Source organism: Urocitellus parryii, chromosome 8 (genome assembly GCF_045843805.1).
Source record: "Urocitellus parryii isolate mUroPar1 chromosome 8, mUroPar1.hap1, whole genome shotgun sequence".
Classification (NCBI taxonomy): Eukaryota; Metazoa; Chordata; class Mammalia; order Rodentia; family Sciuridae; genus Urocitellus; species Urocitellus parryii.
Window position 1 is genome coordinate 16,320,883 of NC_135538.1, and position 22,594 is coordinate 16,343,476.

Below are 22,594 nucleotides of genomic sequence, written 5' to 3' on the forward strand. Positions count from 1 at the left end.
ACCAAGGTAGCCCAGGGAGCGGAAAAGAGAGGAAAAAGTTAGGGCCGGCAGATGGGAGGGAGCGAGATAGCTTGGTATAGGTCCCCAGTGTCACCAAGGAAGCGGAACGTGCACCAGATACATCCACAGCAGCGATTCTGAAACATTACTGTGTCCTGGGCCGCTGGAGGGAGGGGGGAGGGGAAGAAGGGTAGGCGGAGGTTAGTACGTCCCAACGCAGGAGGCGGGCATTGCTGGGGGGCGGGCCCTGGGACTTTAAAAGCTCTCAGGGCGGCAAAGGTCCCACAGCGATCAAGAGCTCCTTGACCATGGCAGGAGTAGTCTGCGCTACTCTGATTCTTATCATCGAGGCTCTACTCCAGCCTGACTTTCTTTGGGCAGCGCCAGACGGTGAGTTGCGGGATCGAACTTGTGGGGACACCGCCGTCCCCACCTTATTCCCCAGGCTTCTCCTGCGGGCTCTGGGTCCCACTTCATCGCAGCAGGTTCTAGATCTTGGAGCTGCGGTGGGAGCGGCGGGCCCGAGGTAGGCCAGGGAGCGGAAAAGAGACAAAAAAGTAAGGGCAGGAGGATGCGAGGGAGCGAGATGGCAGAAGAGAGCGAGATGGCTTAGTGTAGGTCCCCAGTGCCACCATCGTAATCTGAACGATGTTCCGATGATTCCGCTGGGACATCGGGCCCCGGGCAGCAGGAGGGCGTGCGCTTTCGAGGGCGGCAGAGGGAGGATGGTGACGAATAGGTGGAGCTACAGCCAAACGCGGGAATTGGGCGCTGCTGGGGGCGGGGCCTCGGATTTAAAAGGCTCAGGCAGCTGCTGGGGCCCTGCCCTGCTCCTGGGCTTCTTAAGGAGGGTAGGTGTAGTCTGAGCTACTCTCATTCTTGGCGTTCAGGCTCTGCTCCCGCCTTACTTTCTTTGGAGGGCGCCAGCAGGTGAGTTGAGGAATCGAACTTACAGGGACTCCTCTGTCCCCTTCTAAGTCCCCGGACCTCCCCTGCGGGCTCTGCCCCTCAGATGCGTGTCCTGCTTCAGGTGCTTGTCCCTGCACCTGCGGAGGGAGCCACAGACCGAGTTAGACCAGGGAGCCAAAGAGAGAGGAAAGGATAAAGACGGGAGGATGGGAGGGAACGAGATGGCAGAAGAGAGCAAGAAGGCTTGGTACAGGTCCCTGATGCCACTTCTGTCTTCACTCCTTGGAGAGGGAGTGGGGCTAGAGCATCTCTAGAGGCCCAGGAGCACGAAAGAGCCACTGTGAAAGGGTGTGCGTTTTCCCGCTGCGGGTGGCATTCACTTCTGGACACCAGGAGAGGTGTTGTGCGTTTCCAGGGAGGAATTGCCCTGAACTCCTGGAGGCCCCTTTGCCCAGCACAGAAGTCTCTATCACAAGTCGTCCTGAGTCACAGTGGCAGGCCCAGTCCCTTCCAAGTTCATGGGATATCTACTTTTTAGAATTTTCTTTTCAAGGGAAAGAAAGGTGGGGGGAGGTGTCTCATGAAAATCAAAGGGAGATCAGTGGGAATAGGTCCCCAGTGCCATCTCCATGCAGGAAGTGGAGATTCCGCCACCGCAGTGATCTGAACAATAATTCCGCTGGGACACCAGGGCCCAGGCAGCAGGAGGGCTTGTGCTGTGGCAGGCGGGGAGGGAGGATGGTGATAAATAGAGGGAGCTACAGCCAGATGCAGGAATTGGGTGCTGCTGGGGACGGGGCCTCGGACCTGGGCTCTGACAGCTGCCAGGATCCTGCATTGCTCCTGGGATGAAGAAGAGGAGAGAAAATGGAAATACACCGGAATTATATTGGCCAAATTCTGTTGCTATATTGTGTGTTTACAAATATGTAACAACAAATGCGACCATTATGTACAACTATAATGCACCAATAAAAATAGGAATTAAATTAAAATGATAAATATCACAAAAGGATTTCTTACATTTGAAATATTCCTATTCCAATCAGTAAGAAAATAATTAACTAAAGTATGGCAAATTCTTCTACTAGAGAATTATTCATTTGTCATAAAGTACATCTGAGATGCATTTGTATTTTTGACAAATAACAAGAGTAATGTGAAAAAATAGAATTTTCTTTAAATAGTGTGTTTGTGTGTGTTGCTGGGGATTGAACCCAGGGCCTTGTACATATGAAGCAAGCATGCTACTGAGTAAGCTGTATCCCAAACCCATATTTTTTTTTAATTAGTGCACTGTAATTATACATAATAGGAACAGGGATGTAGCTCAGTGGTAGGCTGCATACACCAGACCCAGGGTTTTGATGGAAGACCTTAGAAGATGAATAGGCAGAACTAATATTGTCAAAATGGCCAATTTTGCAAAAGGGATCTACACTTGATGAAATCCCCCATTGAAATATGAATGACAACCTTCATAAAACTGGGTTGGGGGACAGACATAACATTCATCTGGAAGAGTAAAAGAACCAGAATAGATAAAGCAATCCTGAGTAGGATCTCTTTCCTCCTTTCCTCCTTTCCTCCCTTCCTCCCAACCCTTCATCCTATTTGGTCTCCTTTCTATTTTCATGATATTTGTTGTTGTTGTTGTTGTTGTTGTTGTTTCCTTTTTTCTCTTTGGTCTCTACATATGTATGAACCCTAACTTTCTGAGTCTGGTTTATTTCACTTAACATGGTCCTCTTCAGTTCCATCCATTTTTCTCAAACAATATGATTTTGTTCTTCCTTAGGGCTGATTAAAAGTCCATGGTGTATATATACATTTACTTTACCCATTTGTCTCTTGACAGAAAATTAGGCTGGGTCACTGATTTGGCTATGGTCAATTGTGCTGCTATAAACATAGATATTCCTTTATCTCTATTATATACTCTCTTAATTCTTTTGGATAAATACCAAAGAATGGGATAACTGGATCATATGGTAGTTTCATTCCTAATTTCCCAAATACATGAAATACATGACTTCCAAATAACCCAGCCGATAAATGGGCAAATGAAATAAATATGTTTCTCAAAAAAAAAAAAAAAGCACAGATGAGCAGGAAATATATGAAAAACTACACAATGATTTTATCTCCAACTAGAATGGCAAGCATCAAGTACAAAATCACAATTAAAGCCAGTGAGGATGTACAGGGGCAGGAGAGGGGAAAAGAAAACATATACAAGATTGGTAGGAATGTATGTTAGTATGGCTGCTTTTGAGCTACAAGAGCAGAGTTGAGTGGTTGTAACAAGGACTGCAAAGCCTAAAATACGTAATAGTAAGCCCTTTACAGAAAATTCCAGGGTCTGGGCTGGAAATAACATTGAAAGGATAAAACTGAACTACATGTGTCTTTCAAGGTTTTAGATTGGTGCAAATCTCCATGAGTTCTCTAGGATGAGATATTATTTAAATATAGTATCTGGGAAATGGGGGAGACAGTGTCAGAAGATTCCTTGGCCTTCCCTACTAGGGTAGCTCTAACTCCACATGTGACCCACCAAGCCCATGATTGTTCATTTCTATTACAAATTCAGGGAATTTGAAATGACCCCTATGAGCAGAACCTGGGACAGGTTCATTCTTTCCTGGCCCCACAGGCACCTTTGTCAGTACCATGGGGCCATGGTGATGCTTCAGATGCCTGGACATGAGGTCAGCTCACACTGTCTCCAGGGTGAATGAATGCTCGCTCTCTCTCTCTCTCTCTCTCTCTCTCTCTCTCCAGAGTCCCATGTGAATGGGCATATGGCTTTGTGGGACAGGCTGAAAAGGGACACTGAACTGGCTTTGGGGCTGAAGGGTCCCTCCTGATAGGAGCCAGGCCGCTCCTCCCAGGAATGAGTTCAGGCTCTGAGACATGGCCCAGGTCTGGAAACTGAGCCAATAACCAGACTTTGGGTGGATATCAACACTCAGCTGCCTGATTATCCATCCTTGGGTTTGCTTCACCTCTTGAAATCAGGCAGAATCTGAGTTGCCTGCCCAGGTACTTTGCCATGAGGTTCCCTGTGATCTCTCAACCCCGGGTTCAGCTCCCTGAGTGTCCGGTCCCTGGCTGACTTCCTCCATTTTCACTGTCTGCACCATTGCACACACTTTTCTTCCACCTGTTCATTGCCTATTTGGAGTCTATGTTATCAGCATTTTTATTCTCCTTTACTACTGGGACCCCAGTTCTGAAATCCAGCTTCTACCATAGACCACAGCCTTTAGCAATCATCACCAATGAACTTATAAACAATGCTGGTGACCTTGAGAGCAGACTTTATATAATGTTTAAAGCAGGTTAAACTTACATATCTCTGTAAATTTCAAAATCTTTTCTTTTTTATTTTTCTTAGGACATTTTAGTTATACATGGTAGCTGGATTCATCCCAACACAATCACATATGCAGGGAATCTGACCCACTCCAATTCGGTCCCTATTTTCCCCTCTTCCCCCACTCCCACTCCATTGAACCTCCCCATACTCACCCATTTACCATCCATGGTTGATGTTTTCCAAACACATAAAAGAGAAGTTCCCTGTGTTACATTTATACATGCATATAACATGATTGTGTTAACTTAATTCTGAATTTCCTCCCTTTCCTGTCCCCCCTCCCTCCCTATCTCCTTCTACTCCACTGATCTTTCCTGTATTGTTTTGATACCTGATCCTCCTCACCACCTCTTTTTGCTTATTTCTCTCTATCTTCCACATATGAGGGAAAACATTTGACCCTTGTCTCTCTGAATCTTCACTTAGCAGGATATTCTCCATTTTTCATCCATTTACAGGCAAATGCCATAATTTCATAATTCTTTATTTTAAATTCCATAATTTTATTATTCTTTATTAAATCATAGATCTGCTGAGAAACTTGTATCCAGAACACATATGAAGTCTTTTAAAAATCAACAAGATAAATTACCCAATACACAAAAGATCTAGACATTTCTCCAAAGAGGATACATTAGTCATTAATATTCACATGAAAAGATGTTTAATATCATTAGTATTTGGAAAATACAAATGAAAGTCACAGTTTCACTAAGTGAAGGAAGTCAATCACAAAACCAACTTACTGTATGATTCCATTTATATGAAATGTCTAGAATAGACAAAAGCATTGAGACAAAGTAGATTACTGGTTGTCAGGTGCTACAGGGAGGGGGTGAAGATGTGAGTTCCATTAGAGATTTGGCCTCAGTTTCTTGTAATGATAAAAATGTTGTCGAATTAGGTAGCAAAACCAGATGCACAACTCTGTGAATATACCCAAGAACATACTGAATTGAACATTGTAAAAGGGCCAGCTTTATATTTGTGAATATCAGATGGTATGCAAATATCTCAAAGAAGCTTGCCCTGACTCTGCTTCTTAAAATAAAGGTCACAGTCCAATTAAGTGAGAGACCACCTAGGAGGTTGCTGTAGTAACAGGCATCAGGTAAAAGTTGGTGGATGAACTAGGGTGGGTGCAGGGATGAGAATGAGAATCGATCAGATTCTGATAGAATTTTTCTCCTCATTTGTGGAAATGTGGGAGATTTCCATGCCAAATGAATATTGTTTATGGTTTGTATTGTGTGTGTGTGTACACTAAAATCTTCAGGATAGCTTCATGTTTTCTCTTATTGTGTTGTATAGTGACTACATGACAAAGCCAAATTAAAGAGATCCCCAGGGTTCTACTTGGGTTTCTGGATTATAGAAAATGGAGAGGCGAGGACAGTGAAACAAGGGGAAAAACTAGTGTTCGGTGGAAGCAGGAATTTGGAGCCAGAGGAGACCAGAACAATATGGATACAGCGCAGAAATCAGATAGTGAAGGGAGACATTCAACTTTCCAGAAAACATGAGGAAGAGGCCTTCATCTCAGATGAAGGCTTTCGACTCAGCAGGGCACAGTGGCACATGCCTGTAATCCCAGCAGCTTGGGAGGCTGAGGCAGGAAGATTGGGAGTTCAAAGCCAGCCTCAGCAATTTAGCAAAGTCCCAGGCAGCTCAGGGAGACCCTGACTCTAAATAAAATGTTTTTAAAAAGCTGGGGATGTGACTCAGTGGTTCAATATCCAGTTCAAAAAAATCAAAACCAAAAATTTTAGATATCTGAAACACTAACAATATTTTCAGGGACAACTATAGTAAAACTGAGAAACAATACACAAAACTGATGTGTATTCTGCAATTGACAAAACTTCTTCCTAAATTTTTTTATTATGATGCTCTGCATTAAAAAATAGCTAAATTTGATACTTTTTTAATTCCCTCAGTTTGGTGATATGTGCTACATGTCCTCCACTGGCCAGTCGAGGTAGAATGAAGTTTTTGCCAGGGGACAAATCCAGCTTGCTATTTTTACTGCCTGTGAACTAAAAAAAAAAAAAAAAAAAAAAAAATTGTGTTCTGACTTTTGTCTCTCTTATACCCTGTTCCTCTGCCAATAATCCTGCAGACCATGAGCTGAATCTTGTCTCCTATCACTCAAGGTTGGACTCCTTTCCCAGAAACTCTCTCACTCTCTGGATATTCTGGAAATAGAGCCTTGGTTCTAGAATCTCCCTACAATCTTACTTCCCTGTGTCCTACTCATTGCCAATTTCCACCTTCTCCTTCAGGAGCCCTCTGACCACCTGAGCCTACTGTTCACTTACCACATTGCCCAGGATGCTTTGGCTGTTCCTTGTCTGCTGAAAGTTAACTTTGTGTTCAGGTAGAGTACAATAGGTACCTGGAGGAGAGATGCTTGTTCTTCGGCAGCATGCCCCATACCCAGTCCAGGTTTTTGCTCTTTGTAACAGCTCTCCAAAACATGTTTTTGCCAAATGGTTGTCCAAAATGTAGAGCTTGAGAATGAGGCTCCTGCTCTACCAGCCAACCCTAATGGGTTCCTTCTGGAGTCACAGGGGCAGGGGGCTAAAGGGTTCTTTTCTCCCCATCCAGCCTCCCCTGACCGACTCCTATATGCTCACTGTCTTTAGTACAGCCTCAACATGACTCAGTCCAGACTGGAACAGCTGTGCTGATTGGTCCATGGCTGGCTGGATGGAAACCTTGTCCTTCTCTTTGAAAATGACAGCATGGCTCCCTGACATGATTAATGACAGATTAGGGGTGACACAAAGGCATGGGGAGGCCCAGACTATATCAAATACAGCCACAAGGTCAGGATAATTTTGTTGGAGAGAAAGCTGGAGACTTCCCTAATCAGCCTGGATTTGGGGAGGGTCAGGTTGGGAGTCAATCAGCAGGGGTGGTTTAAAGAAAGAACAGATATGTGGGCAGATGCTGGGGTTGCATATGTGTGAAATAACAGGTAGCAGTTAGTCTAACCTTTAGCCTGTGCAAGACTGGAGAACAGAACTGGGGCCTTTCACAATCCCCAGGACAGATGCCTCCAGTTTATGGAACCCTTTGTGCCATAGTAAATTTGTCAATGCACCTCTAAAATAAAAGAAATATCTAGAAATTCTGTATATGAGGTAGTTAGGGCTAAATAATAAATATTTATGCTGTAGCAATATGAGAGTCAATTAAGAAAATCATATACCCAAGTTGAAAGAAAAACCAATATGTTTATTTTTTTTTAAATAAGTAAATTTACTAAGAAGACATGTGCATCTGTTGGGCACCATACAATTTCCCCAACCAGGAATCAGATTGTACACTGACATCTTCATTTCCCATTTCACACACATTTTTATATCAGTATTTAAGTTTTATCGCTGCAACTGCTGAAACAGAGTGTAAAAATAAGATAATCCAAAGAAATGTTGCATAATCTAAATGTTGAAACTGGAAAAAAAATAAATGAATAGAAACTTTGAAATAGTACTTCCTATGGTGTCCAGCAAAGGACAGTGTATGTTGCTCAAATCCTTCTTCATTTGGGTGTAGAATTCCTCTGACTACCTTCTGCAATCCTAGTTTAGTGCTCATAAATCTTCTAATGTAGACTTACCTTGCAAGGCTTTATTTTGCCTTTAATTATGAAAGATAACTTTTCCAGATATCGTAATTCAGGTTGGCAGTTATTTTCTTCCAGGGTTTGAAATATATCGTTCCATGCCTTCTTGGCCTTTAGAGTTTCTTCTGAGAAATCTGCTGTTATTCTCCTAGCTTTGCCTTTGTAAGTGACTTGGCACTTCCCTCTTGCAGCTGTTAACATTGTCTCTTTGTTTTGTGCTTTCTACAATTTAACTATAATACATCATGGAGAGATTCTTCCCAGGCGGTGTGTATTTGAGCTTCAAATGCCTCCAGTACCTGGATGTCCACATCAGTCACAAGATTTGAGAAATTTTATGTTATTTCACAGAAAGGTTTTCTCATGCCATTAGTCTGTAGCTTGAATCCCTCTTTTAAACCTATGATTCAAATGCTGGGTCTTTTACTGTTGTCCCAGAGATCTTATACATTCTCTTCTTGTTATCGTTTGCATGTGAGGTGTCCCCCAAAAACTCATGTGTGAGACAGTGCAAGAAGGTTCAGAGGAGAAATGATTGGATTGTGAGAGTCTTAACCCAATCAGTGATTTAGTCCCTAAGAGGGATTAACTGAGTGGTAACTGAGGTGGTAGGCTGTGGCCGGAGGACGTGGGAATTGGGGTGTGGCTTTGGGTATATATTCATATCTAGTAAGTGGAGACCTCACTCCCTGCTTCCCTCTGCCACACTCTTCTGCCATGATATTCAGCCTCACCTTGAGCCCCCCAAAATGGAGCCTCCTATCTGTGGATTGAGACCTCTGAAACCACGAGCCCTTAAATAAACTCTTCCTCCTCTACAACTGTGCTGGTTAAGTCCTTTAGTCACAGCAGCAAACAAGCTGGCTAAATCATTTCCTATTTATTTTTTGTTCTTATGATTTGAATGTGTTAATTTCATAGACCTTGTCTTCAAACCCTAATATTCTTTCTTCTTCTTGATCTAGTCTCTTGCTGAGGCATTCAACTGAAGTGGTTTTCTTGTCACTGTTATTTGGTACCAGGGATTGAACTTTGGGGCACTTGATCATTAAGCCACATTCGTGCCCATTTTTGTATTTTATTTAGAGACAAGGTTCACTGAGTAGCTTAGTGCCTCTTATTGATGGCTTTGGACTCACAATCCTCCTATCTCAGCCTCCCTACCTCCTGGGTTTACAGGCACCACTGTGCCCAGCTCAACTGAGTTTTTAGTTTGACTCATTGAGCTTTTTAATTGAAAAATTGCTTTATGTTACTTTTTCCATTTTCAAGATTTCTGCCTGGTTCTTTTTCAGAATTTCCGTATTTTTATTGAAATGCTCTTTCCTATTCTTCATCGTTTTCCTTAATTCATTCAGCTATTTATTTGTATCTCCTTTGAAGTTATTGCCTTTTTAACAATCTTTCTAATTCTTTGTCCCCATTTCATCCACTTCAATGTCTTTGAATTTGATCACTCGGGCATTTGTGCATATGAGCGAGCACTCTTGTTTTTTGGCATTGCCTGTTTTTCTATGTTGAGCTGTGTACATCTGTTAGGATGGCTCTCTCTTCCACTTTTATGTGGGGGTCTTCTTATTGAGCAGCTTTCTTTTGATGATGTGCTCTTAGATATTTGTTTTCCATGTAGTCTTGAGTTAATTCCAAACGGAATCTGCATTGTTAATTCCTTGTGTTTTCTTAGGCTGTGTTTGGAAGGGTTTGATTCTCTGAGTACCATGTCAGAACCTGAGAGACCCACTTTTGCTGTATAAATCACATGTGTGGGATCCCTCTGCTACTTCAGGTAGGAGGGTATATGAGGTGTGCTCTCTAGGGCACTCCTCCAGACTTGTCAGCACTGTGCCTTCTGAAAAAGTTTGAGAGCAACCTCTGCCAGGGACCCTCACAGATGGCATGGCCACTACATTGTTATTTCTCTCTGGTGTTGCTAAGGGGTGAATGTCCGTCGTTGGTCCTCATGCCTCCACCACCTACCTGTGCCTACTTGGGGTCGAGTCATCAGCTAGGAGCTTTTTGTCTCTCCTATTGTCCCCTCTTCTTTAGGGTGAGATATCTACCAAAGTTTGAGCAGAATTAGGTCATGGATGGTATATAAGGTACAAATTCTCTCAAATAGGTTGAGGGTATAGCACAGCAGCAGAGCACACACACCCAATGCATTCAGAGTGCTTCATTCAATTCAGCACCACTTTGAGGGGAGAGAATAACCACCAGTAAAAACAACAATTAAAAGCAAACCACATTGTGTGTGTGTATGTGTGTGTGTAAAACGTACTAAAAATACAGCACAAATACCTGTGGAGAAGAAAGAGGCAGAGATAATAGAAAATACACTACAAAGTTAAATGTCCACGAGACTCAAATTAATAGAAAAATATAATCGTTTAAAGGGGAGAAGGGAAGAAAGAAAAAATAAAGAGAAAGAAGGAAGGAAGGAAAGAAAGAAGATTATTAAAAATCCTATATTAACTACATATCTTTCCTACTATTCATTTGGATTAGAAATAAAATATTCATTATTTTACTATATCTCTCATTTCTTACTCAACCCTGATCTGCCGCAGTCTTGCTGGGCACAAATCACGAGCCACTCAAGCAGGAACAAACTTTATTTCCAAACTCCACCAGCACACTCCACACATGCTTCCCAGGAACCTCTCCCGAAAGTAACCCACTCGGCTCTTCCAGGCACACACCACACCAACCGGACCGGAACTTCCCCAACCAATGGGAATCCTCCAGGAATCCCTGCTAGAACTCCAAATCAGCAGGCGCCCCAGGCAGCAAGAGCCACCCCATTGCCCAACAGTAAAGGTCAAATATACAATATAATCAATCCAGCATCACAGCAATTATATATAGCTTAACTCCAATCATCATCTCAATGGTTTGCTGACATCACCTTTCAAACATTCCCTCTGGCAAATGCCAGGCATCATTCTGACCTGCATGGCTCTCAACACTGATCTATGCCTGCTTCCTCTTTAGCCTGGATTATTGCATTCCTGCTCAATGGACTGGTTCAATCCTCCCTATAGCAAAAAAAGAAAATATAAAAGTTCAGAGAAGAGGAGAGAAGAAGAAAGGAGAAAGGGGGATTCAAAAAAAGAGAAAAAACTAATTAAAATTTTAAAATAAATAAAACTAGATAAATGTATGAAAAAATAATGAGTAAAAACAAGAGATGGGCTGGGGATGTGGCTCAAGCGGTAGCATGCTCACATGGCATGAGGGTGACACTGGGTTCAATCCTCAGCACCACATACAAATAAAGATGTTGTGTCTGCTGAAAACTAAAGAATAAATATTTTAAAACTCTCTCTCTCTCTCTCTCTCTCTCTCTCTCTCTCTCTCTCTTTAAAAGCAAAAGAACACAGAACAAAACAAAAACAAAAGTCAACAATTCTTCCTTGCTCAGGTACTTGAAATGGAGATGCTTCCTTCCAGAACTTCTAACTTTGGATCCACCAGTTATGGGGTAGTCATGGCTGCCATGAGGGTGCTTCTTAGCTTCAGCCAAAGAAGCCAAACTAGATTTGCATGAGGCAGACAGAATCTCACCCACCTTCCCCACTGGATTGGCTAGGGCAAAGCTGCCTGCATCAGGGCTGTATTCACTCCAGAGGTCTCTGTGTGTGCAGCTGGGGACAGCAATGCTGCCAGCACTAGGAGCCTTCACATGCAGGACCTTTGTGGACCCGTATTCCTCTGTGATACCCAGTGAGTGAGTCAGCAGGATGGGATGTTTCCTCTCTGAAAACTGAGCAATTACCTTTCTCCATATGAAAGTCAGATAAAGCCAGGCATGGTGGCACACACCAATAGACAGAAAGGGTACATTTTGAGCAAAAGAACATGAGTACGGCACTGTAGTATGCTGCTTTTAGTCTTTTGGGTATAGACCGAGGAGTGGGATAGAGGGGTCAATTGGTGGTTCCATTCCAAGTTTTCTGAGGAATCTCCACCCTGCTTTCCAAAGTGGTTGCACCAATTTGCATATAGGTTTTGACCATTTGTATTGCTTCTTCTATGAAGTGTCTGTTCAGGTCCTTTGCCCATTTTGCTTAGGATATTTAGTTTTTTGGTGTTAAGTTTTGTGAGCTCTTTGCATATCCTAGAGTAGATGCTCTATCTGAGAAGCAGGCAGCAAAGATTTTCTCCAATTTTTTAGGCTCTTTCTTCACATACTTGATTGTTTCCTTTGTTAAGAAGAAGCTTATTAGTTTGATACCATCCCTTTTAGTGATTCTTGATTTTACTTCCTGTGCTTTAGGAGTCTTCTTGAGGAATTTGGTTCCTAAATTGATCTGTTCAAATTTTCTGTACCCTCCTGATTCAATTTTACTAGATCATATGTCTCTTAAATTTAAGACAGAAAATGTTGACAAACTGGTAAACTGTTTTCTTAAAGAAGCTTCCTCCAGTGCCAGAGATCTTGAATTACCTCCAGATCAATCATCCCAAAACATCTCTCCGCATAATTGAAGAACTTGGCTTACCCTTTGGGAAGAGAAGCACCTTTTTGGTATTTTCTTTCATTTTTGCTTTTCTGTCTTCAACAGAAGTAGGTCTTTGGTTTTTCAGGAGTTTTTCCCTGTGTTTAGGAGGATTCTTGACCTCTTGATCTTGGTGTCGGTGGCTTTGCATCTTTCCTGTTCTTGTGTCACTGTTGTGCATTTTCAGCTGCTGGGTCTCAGAGATTTTCTCACTAGAGCTTTTGTTTAGGTTCTTTATTAGCAAAATCTTCATCTTCAGCAGCAGCAAGTTTTGCTGCTTTCTGTTGAACCCTTATACTGCTTCCAGGGCCCAGCTGAGCCACACTTCATGTCAAGACCATAGGTGGTGTCATTTTCAAGTCCACAAGGGAAATTATTTACTGCACAGACATTTTTCAAAACTGCCACAATTGCCTTGAGGGGACTGCCTTCATGATCCATTGCCTTTACACCAGCACCTGAAGTGACCATTCTAAAGAATTACTTGTGTTCATTTTCATCATTATCCACCTCAAAGTCATCATCTTTGTCATCCTCTACTCTCAACAAGAAAAATAATTCCGGGGCATTAGGATTTGTGTCTGTATTAATTGAATCTTTCATTGTGACGTATTTAATGCAAATGGATCCCAATCATTAAGAGGAAAGAATTGAAAAGATTAGATTTAATGTGATCGAGGAGAGTAAGGCTGGGAGAAAATATAGACATGGGAAGAAACAGATGGCAAGGAGACAGGAAAAGGAGGAGGAGAATTGGGTAGAAGAAGGGCAGAAGGAAGGAGCTCAGTAATCTCCAGCAAGCTCTGCTTCCCCTACAGAGACGGGGTATTCACAGTGAATTTTCATTTTTTAACATCTCCTTTTCTATGTTTGAGCATTCTATTAAAAAGAAATTCTGTGTTGCATTACCTGCTAAACATGTCTTTGACAACATTTTTCTTCACTGAATATCAACTGACCGGTTCTCAGTCCACCATTGTAGATTTGGGGCCAGCCCATGCCACAGGAGAAAAGGCATATTTGCATATGTCTGACTCCTTCTTGCTTGTTAGTCTGTGATTTATTCTCAATAGAATGTCTCCAGTATATTTTCCTGTATATCTTCTTTTGCTACTACTACTATGCTGCTGGTAGAAGCCTGGAAGACTCTAGTCCATGATTATTAGCAAGAACTAGTTGGGAACAGGGAGGAGAGATTGGGGCTCCATTATTGGTACAAACAAGTGGAGATCTCTTCTGAAGAATGAGCAGAGAGTATGATTAGGCTGGGGAGGTTTCCTGGAATCTGATGATCAGCTCATAGGGCCCCAGCCTAGGACACCAGACTAGGTTCTGTGCTCCTGTGAGGCAGCTCCCCTCTGCTGCCATGTTCCTGCATCTACTCCATAATGACCTGCCTGAACACCAAGACCATGATGAATTGACCTGTGATCCCTGGTGCCTCCTTTTCCACTCTATTGGAAATACTGTCTGTTCAGCTAGGTTTTAATTTTCAGGAGGACAGATACCATCGTGTATTTTTTGTGCCCAGAACTTGGTTGAGATCACTGAAAGTGCTTTCAGATTAATCCTCCTGGTTACATTCTGCCTGTGAGGGGTCCCTGATAGCATGAGACCATCCTACAACCTCAGTTAAAGGTGACACCAAATAAAAGATCTAGATAGAGAAGGTTTAGGATGAAGAGTCCTCCCTCTGCCAGCCTGGCCCTTCAGAGGGAGTCTGGGAGTCACAGAAGGATGGGAACTAATGGTCCTCTTCTCCCTGTCCTGAACCTCACTTCCATGTTTCTCTCACAGGTACCCACTCTCTTTGCCTCGACTTCACTGTCAAATCTCAGTCCAGACCTGGAGAGTCCTGGTGTGAAGTGCAGGGCTCAGTGGATAAGACCACTTTCCTTCAGTATGACAGTGAGAGCAACAAGATCAAACCTTTGGGTCACCTGGGAAGGGAGGTGAATGCCACCAAAACATGGAAACAATTGACTGAAACGCTGAGAGAACTGGGACAAGATCTCAGGACGATCCTGCTTGACATAAACTTGGAACAAAAGACGGCCAGAGGTAAGTATGGAATGGGGTGAAGAGACAGAGACAGCAGGAGAGAGGAAGGGGTGGAGTGCACATATGGAGGAGGCTCTGAGTGTAAAAGAGCTGAATATTGGCCCAGCCTTAGAGGGATGTGGCAATTAATGGAGAAGAAAGGGCAGGCCTGGGAGAAAGAATACAGGCCTCTAAATGTGCAGAGAAACGCTCAACTTATTAGGAGGTGATGGATCTATCAAGAATGGGAGAGTCAGCGGCCACCATCCGGGAAAGCTGAAGGATACACCGCCACTCTCCTTCAGAGTGCGACATCAAAACAGGTCGGTGTCATTCAGCTCACCCCCCAGACAGCGGGAATTCGCATAAAATCTCTCCTAGGCGTGCCGGGAGAGGGAGTATCAAGCTGAGCCTCCATACAGGCTAGGGGGAAACCAGAGACACCTGACCTCCAACCCCTCCTCCCAGTAGCAGCCAAAAGGAAACCTGGCTAGCCAGCGCTGGGGGAGGGGCAAGCAGAAAAAATCAAAGTGATAGAGTGCCAGGGATCCCAGCAGCCTGCAGCAGGGCCCGGAGAGCCAGGCCAACTGATTCGCGTGGCCTGCCCTGCGGCTACAGAAGGCGTGGCGCCTCAGTGAAGCCATTAATTGGCAAGCAGGGAGGTTAGGGAAGGCCATTAGGTGGAATCCCACCAGCCAAGCCCACACGGACCCTTGGGCCGAGCACGGGTTCTCAGAAGGGGAAGGAAGCGGTACAGTCCCATCCCCCACAGCGGACACTCCGCCGAGCCAGTCAGCGGCCACCATCCGGGAAAGCTGAAGGATACACCGCCACTCTCCTTCAGAGTGCGACATCAAAACAGGTCGGTGTCATTCAGCTCACCCCCCAGACAGCGGGAATTCGCATAAAATCTCTCCTAGGCTTGCCGGGAGAGGGAGTATCAAGCTGAGCCTCCATACAGGCTAGGGGGAAACCAGAGACACCTGACCTCCAACCCCTCCTCCCAGTAGCAGCCAAAAGGAAACCTGGCTAGCCAGCGCTGGGGGAGGGGCAAGCAGAAAGAATCAAAGTGATAGAGTGCCAGGGATCCCAGCAGCCTGCAACAGGGCCCGGAGAGCCAGGCCAACTGATTCGCGTGGCCTGCCCTGCGGCTACAGAAGGCGTGGCGCCTCAGTGAAGCCATTAATTGGCAAGCAGGGAGGTTAGGGAAGGCCATTAGGTGGAATCCCACCAGCCAAGCCCACACGGACCCTTGGGCCGAGCACGGGTTCTCAGAAGGGGAAGGAAGCGGTACAGTCCCATCCCCCACAGCGGACACTCCGCCGAGCCAGTCAGCGGCCACCATCCGGGAAAGCTGAAGGATACACCGCCACTCTCCTTCAGAGTGCAACATCAAAACAGCGGACACTCCATCCAGGCAGTCAGTGGCCACCATCCGGGAAAGCTGAAGAATACACCACCACTCTCCAACAGCTTGTAGCATCAAAACAGCCAGCAGCAGGACCCCGGAGATCCAGGCCAACTGATTCGCGCGGCCTGCCCCGCAGCTACAGAAGGCGTGGCGCCTCAGAGAAGCCATTAATTAGCAAGCAGGGAGGTTAGGGACTGCCATTAGGTGGAATCCCACCAGCCAAGCCCACCGCCCACGCCCGGAAGAGGCCCAGTGATCTGCCAGCATTGTAGTCACGACACCCCAATTGGAATACGGACAGAGCAGAGCCGCCTTCCACTCCCGGAACAGGCCCAGAGAGCCGCCAGCGTGATAGACAGTCACCCCAATTGGAGTAGGGGCACAGCCGCCGCCCGCACCTGCAAGGGAGACTTTTCAAGTATACAAGAGCAACATAAATAAATAGGGGGTAAATTTCAAAACACAACAGTTGCACCAAGCAGTAAGAAACGCGGGCAGTATGAAAAGACAAGGAAAGAAAGGACCACAAGCAATGCAGGTCAACTCAACTTTAGAAGAGGTAATAGCTGCAACAGATGGAATATCAGATAAAGAGTTCAGGATATATATGCTTCAGATGATCTGGAGTCTCAAGGAAGACATGAGACAGCAAAATCAGACAATGAAAGATCACATTGACAAACAAATCCAGGAAGTCAAAGATCAATTTCACAGGGAGATAGAGGTAATAAAAAACAAACAAATTGAAATTCTAGAAATGCAGGAAACAATAAACCAACTTAAAAACTCAATTGAGAATACTACCAGCAGAGTAGATCACTTAGAAGAGAGAACATCAGACAATGAAGACAAAGTATTTCAACTGGAAAAGAACATAGACAGCTCAGCAAGTCTGCTAAGAAACCATGAGCAGAACATCCAAGAATTATGGGACAATATCAAAAGACCAAATTTAAGAGTCATTGGGATACAGGAAGGCACAGAGCTCCATTCCAAAGGAATAAACAGTCTATTCAGTGAAATAATACGAGAAAACTTCCCAGAATTGAAGATTGAGACAGAATCCCAAATCCTAGAAGCCTACAGGACGCCGAATGTGCAAAATCATAAGAGATCCACACCTAGACACATTATAATGAAGATGTCCAACATACAGAATAAGGAGAGAATTTTAAAAGCTGCAAGAGAAAGAAAGCAGATTACATTTAGGGGTAAACCAATCAGGATAACAGCTGATCTCTCAACACAGACTCTGAAAGCTAGAAGATCCTGGAATAACATATTTCAAACACTGAAAGACAATGGGCTCCAACCAAGAATCGTGTATCCGGCGAAATTAAGCTTCAGGTTAGAAGATGAAATTAAAACCTTCCACAATAAACAAAAGTTAAAAGAATTCGCAGCTAGAAAACCATCTCTTCAAAAAATCCTTGGCAAAACATTACAGGAAGAGGAAATGGAAAACAACATTGAAAACCAACAATGGGAGGTAGGACAGTAAAGGGGGGAAAGTAGTCATAGAGGATAACAAATCAGGTTTAGTAACATCAATAAACAAATATGGATAGAAGAACAAACCATATCTCAATAATAACCCTAAATGTTAATGGCTTAAACTCACCAATTAAGAGACACAGGCTAGTAGAATGGATCAAAAAACAAGACCCAACAATATGCTGTCTACAGGAGACGCATTTGATAGGAAAAGATATACATAGACTGAAGGTGAAAGGTTGGGAAAAATCATATCACTCATATGGACCGCGGAAACAAGCAGGAGTGTCCATACTCATATCTAATAAAATAGATTTCAAGCCAAAGCTAATCAAAAGGGATATAGAAGGACACTTCATACTGCTCAAGGGAACCATACACCAACAAGACATAACAATCATAAATATATATGCCCCAAATAATGGTGCAGCTGTATTCATCAAGCAAACTCTTCTCAAGTTCAAGAGTCTAATAGACCAACATACAATAATCATGGGAGACTTCAACACACCTCTCTCACCACTGGACAGATCTTCCAAACAAAAGTTAAATAAGGAAACTATAGAACTCAATAACACAATTAACAACCTAGACTTAATTGACATATATAGACTATACCACCCAACATCAAGTAGCTACACTTTTTTCTCAGCAGCACATGGAACCTTCTCAAAAATAGACCATATACTATGTCACAGGGCAACTCTTAGACAATACAAAGGGGTAGAGATAATACCATGCATCTTATCTGATCATAATGGAATGAAACTGAAAATCAATGATAAAAGAAGAAAGGAAAAAGCAAGCATCACCTGGAGAATGAACAATAGGTTGCTGAGTGATCAATGGGTTTTAGAAGACATCAAGGAGGAAATTAAAAAATTCCTAGAGTTAAATGAAAACACAGACACAACATATCGGAATCTATGGGACACATTGAAAGCAGTTCTAAGAGGAAAATTCATTGCTTGGAGTTCATTCCTCAAAAAAAGAAAAAACCAACAAATAAATGATCTCATACTTCATCTCAAAATCCTAGAAAAAGAAGAGCAAAACAACAGCAAAAGAAGTAGAAGGCAAGAAATAATTAAAATCAGAGCTGAAATTAATGAAATTGAAACAAAAGAAACAATTGAAAAAATTGACAAAACTAAAAGCTGGTTCTTTGAAAAAATAAATAAAATTGACAGACCCTTAGCCATGCTAACGAAGAGAAGAAGAGAGAGAACCCAAATTACTAGCATACGGGATGAAAAAGGCAATATCACAACAGACACTTCAGAAATACAGAAGATAATCAGAAATTACTTTGAATCCTTATACTCCAATAAAATAGAAGATAGTGAAGGCATAGATAAATTCCTTGAGTCCTATGATCTGCCCAGATTGAGCCAGGAGGATATAGACAACCTAAACAGACCAATAACAATAGAGGAAATAGAAGAAACCATCAAAAGACTACCAACTAAGAAAAGCCCAGGACCGGATGGGTATACAGCAGAGTTTTACAAAACCTTTAAAGAGGAACTAACACCAATACTTTTCAAGCTATTTCAGGAAATAGAAAAAGAGGGAGAACTTCCAAATTCATTCTACGACGCCAACATCACCCTGATTCCGAAACCAGACAAAGACACATCAAAGAAGGAAAACTACAGACCAATATCTCTAATGAACCTTGACGCAAAAATCCTCAATAAAATTCTGGCGAATCGGATTCAAATACATATCAAAAAAATTATACATCATGATCAAGTAGGATTCATCCCTGGGATGCAAGGCTGGTTTAATATACGGAAATCAATAAATGTTATTCACCACATCAATAGACTTAAAAATAAGAACCATATGATCATCTCAATAGATGCAGAAAAAGCATTCGACAAAGTACAGCATCCCTTTATGTTCAAAACGCTAGAAAAATTAGGGATAACAGGATCATACCTCAACATTGTAAAAGCAATCTATGATAAGCCACAGGCCAGCATCATTCTGAATGGAGAAAAATTGAAGGCATTCCCTCTAAGATCTGGTACAAGACAGGGATGCCCTCTCTCACCACTTCTGTTCAACATAGTCCTCGAAACCCTGGCCAGAGCAATTAGACAGTCAAAAGAAATTAAAGGCATAAAAATAGGAAAAGAAGAACTTAAATTATCACTATTTGCAGATGATATGATTCTATACCTAGCAGACCCAAAAGAGTCTACAAAGAAGCTATTAGAGCTAATAAATGAATTCAGCAAAGTGGCAGGATATAAGATCAACACGCATAAATCAAAGGCGTTCCTGTATATGAGCGACAAATCCTCTGAAACGGAAATGAGGACAACTACTCCATTCACAATATCCCCCCAAAAAATAAAATACTTGGGAATCAACCTAACAAAAGAGGTGAAAGATTTATACAATGAAAATTACAGAACCCTAAAGAAAGACATAGAAGAAGACCTTAGAAGATGGAAAAACATACCCTGCTCATGGATAGGCAGAACTAACATCATCAAAATGGCGATATTACCAAAAGTTCTCTATAAGTTCAATGCAATGCCAATCAAAATCCCAACAGCATATCTTGTAGAAATAGATAAAAGAATCATGAAATTCATATGGAATAATAAAAGACCCAGAATAGCAAAAACAATACTAAGCAGGAAGTGTGAATCAGGCGGTATAGCGATACCAGACTTCAAGCTATACTACAGAGCAATAGTAACAAAAACAGCATGGTACTGGTACCAAAACAGGCGGGTGGACCAATGGTACAGAATAGAGGACACAGTAACTAATCCACAAAACTACAACTATCTTATTTTTGATAAAGGGGCTAAAAGCATGCAATGGAGGAAGGATAGCATCTTCAACAAATGGTGCTGGGAAAACTGGAAATCCATTTGCACCAAAATGAATCTGAATCCCTATCTCTCGCCGTGCACAAAGGTTAACTCAAAATGGATCAAGGAGCTTGATATTAAATCAGAGACACGGCATCTGATAGAAGAAAAAGTTGGTTATGATCTACACGCTGTGGGATCGGGCTCCAAATTCCTCAATAGGACACCCATAGCGCTAGAGTTAACAAATAGAATCAACAAATGGGACTTACTCAAACTAAAAAGTTTTTTCTCAGCAAAAGAAACAATAAGAGAGATAAATAGGGAGCCTACATCCTGGGAACAAATCTTTACTCCACACACTTCAGATAGAGCCCTAATAACCAGAATATACAAAGAACTCAAAAAATTAGACAATAAGATAACAAATAACCCAATCAATAAATGGGCCAAGGACCTGAACAGACACTTCTCAGAGGAGGACATACAATCAATCAACAAGTACATGAAAAAATGCTCACCATCGCTAGCAGTCAGAGAAATGCAAATCAAAACTACCCTAAGATACCATCTCACTCCAGTAAGACTGGCAGCCATTCGGAAGTCAAACAACAATAAGTGCTGGAGAGGATGCGGGGAAAAGGGCACTCTTGTTCATTGCTGGTGGGACTGCAAATTGGTGCAGCCAATTTGGAAAGCAGTATGGAGATTTCTCGGAAAGCTGGGAATGGAACCACCATTTGACCCAGCTATTCCCCTTCTCGGTCTATTCCCTAAAGCCCTAACAAGAGCATGCTACAGGGACACTGCTACATCGATGTTCATAGCAGCTCAATTCACGATAGCAAGACTGTGGAACCAGCCTAGATGCCCTTCAATAGATGAATGGATAAAAAAAATGTGGCATTTATACACTATGGAGTATTACTCTGCATTAAAAAATGACAAAATTATAGAATTTGGAGGGAAATGGATGGCATTAGAGCAGATTATGCTAAGTGAAGCTAGTCAATCTTTAAAAAACAAATACCAAATGACTCCTTTGATATAAGGGGTGTAAACAAGGACAGGGTAGGGACGAAGAGCTTGAGAAGAATATGTACAGTAAACAGGGATGAGAGATGGGAGGGAAAGGGAGTGAGAAGGGAAATTGCATGGAAATGGAAGGCGATCCTCAGGGTTATACAAAATGTCATATAAGAGGTAAGGAGGGGTAAGTCAAGAGAATACAAATGGAAGACATGATTTACAGTAGAAGGGGTAGAGAGAGAAAAGGGGAGGGGAGGGGAGGGGAGGGGAGGGGGGATAGTAGACAATAGGACAGACAGCAGAATACATCAGACACTAGAAAGGCAATATGTCAATCAATGGAAGGGTAACTGATGTGATACAGCAATTTGTATACGGGGTAAAAGCGGGAGTTCATAATCCACTTGAATCAAACCGTGTAATATGATGTATTAAGAACTATGTAATGTTATGAACGACCAATAAAAAAAAAAAAAAAAAAAAAGAAAGAAAAAAAAAAAAAAAAAAAGAATGGGAGATGATGGTTTTGTTGTGTATTGCAGGTCCTCTCACCCTGCAGGCCAAGATGTCTTGTCACCTTGAAAGAAAAACTCACATTGGTTCATTCTGGAATTTCAGCATTGATGGACAGCCATCTTTCTGCTTAAATGTGATGCACATGGAGTGGACAGTGATTAATCCTAGAGCCAGATGGATCAAAGAGAAGTGGAAGAATGACAAAGAAGTGAGAGAACATTTAAGGAAGGTCTCCGTGGGAGATTGCACTCAATGGCTCACGGAATTCTCAGATCACTTGGAGGAAATGCCAGGTAGGGAGCTGAGTTGTCATGATATAGCTCAGCAGAGTGGGAAAGATGTGGGAGTTCTCTTTTAAGGTCTTATTCTGAGGGCTGGAGTTGTAGCACAGTGGTCGAGTGCTGGCCTGGCACGAGTGGGGCACTGGGTTCAATCCTCAGCACTACATAAATAAATAAAGGAAAGGTATTGTGTCAATCTATAGCTAAAAATATTTAAAAATAAATAAATAAATGCCTAATGGCTTACCTGTAGGATATTAGTGTGTGTGTAATGGAAAATTTGTTGGGCTGAATGACTGACTGATTTCTTGATGGGCTTCCTGTCTGGATGGTCAGAGATAGCCATATGGATTTATCACCAGTCTCTCTTTCCTATCTCACCTCCTAAGTGCCCTTCATTATGTAGGAACTCCCATTCTCCATTAAATAATGATCCAGTCATTCATAGTCTGCTAACTAGTTCCCAAGTTATATATACTTCTGTAAGCTTTCAGGCCTGCTCTTCTCCCTATGTTATAATTATCCTTCAGCCAGCTTCAGTGTTAACTTCTTATGAAGCCTTCCCTAC

General features: G+C 42.7%; 1 protein-coding gene across 1 annotated transcript; it reads left to right on the top strand.

Annotated features, from left to right (window-relative positions):
• Positions 1-308: 308 nt before the first annotated feature.
• On the top strand, positions 309-22,103 carry LOC144256657 (retinoic acid early transcript 1E-like). The gene is made up of 3 exons (XM_077802023.1): positions 309-390; positions 14,219-14,482; positions 21,772-22,103. Exons 1-3 carry the CDS (start codon positions 309-311, stop codon positions 22,101-22,103), a joined length of 678 nt encoding a protein of 225 aa, XP_077658149.1.
• Positions 22,104-22,594: the final 491 nt, after the last annotated feature.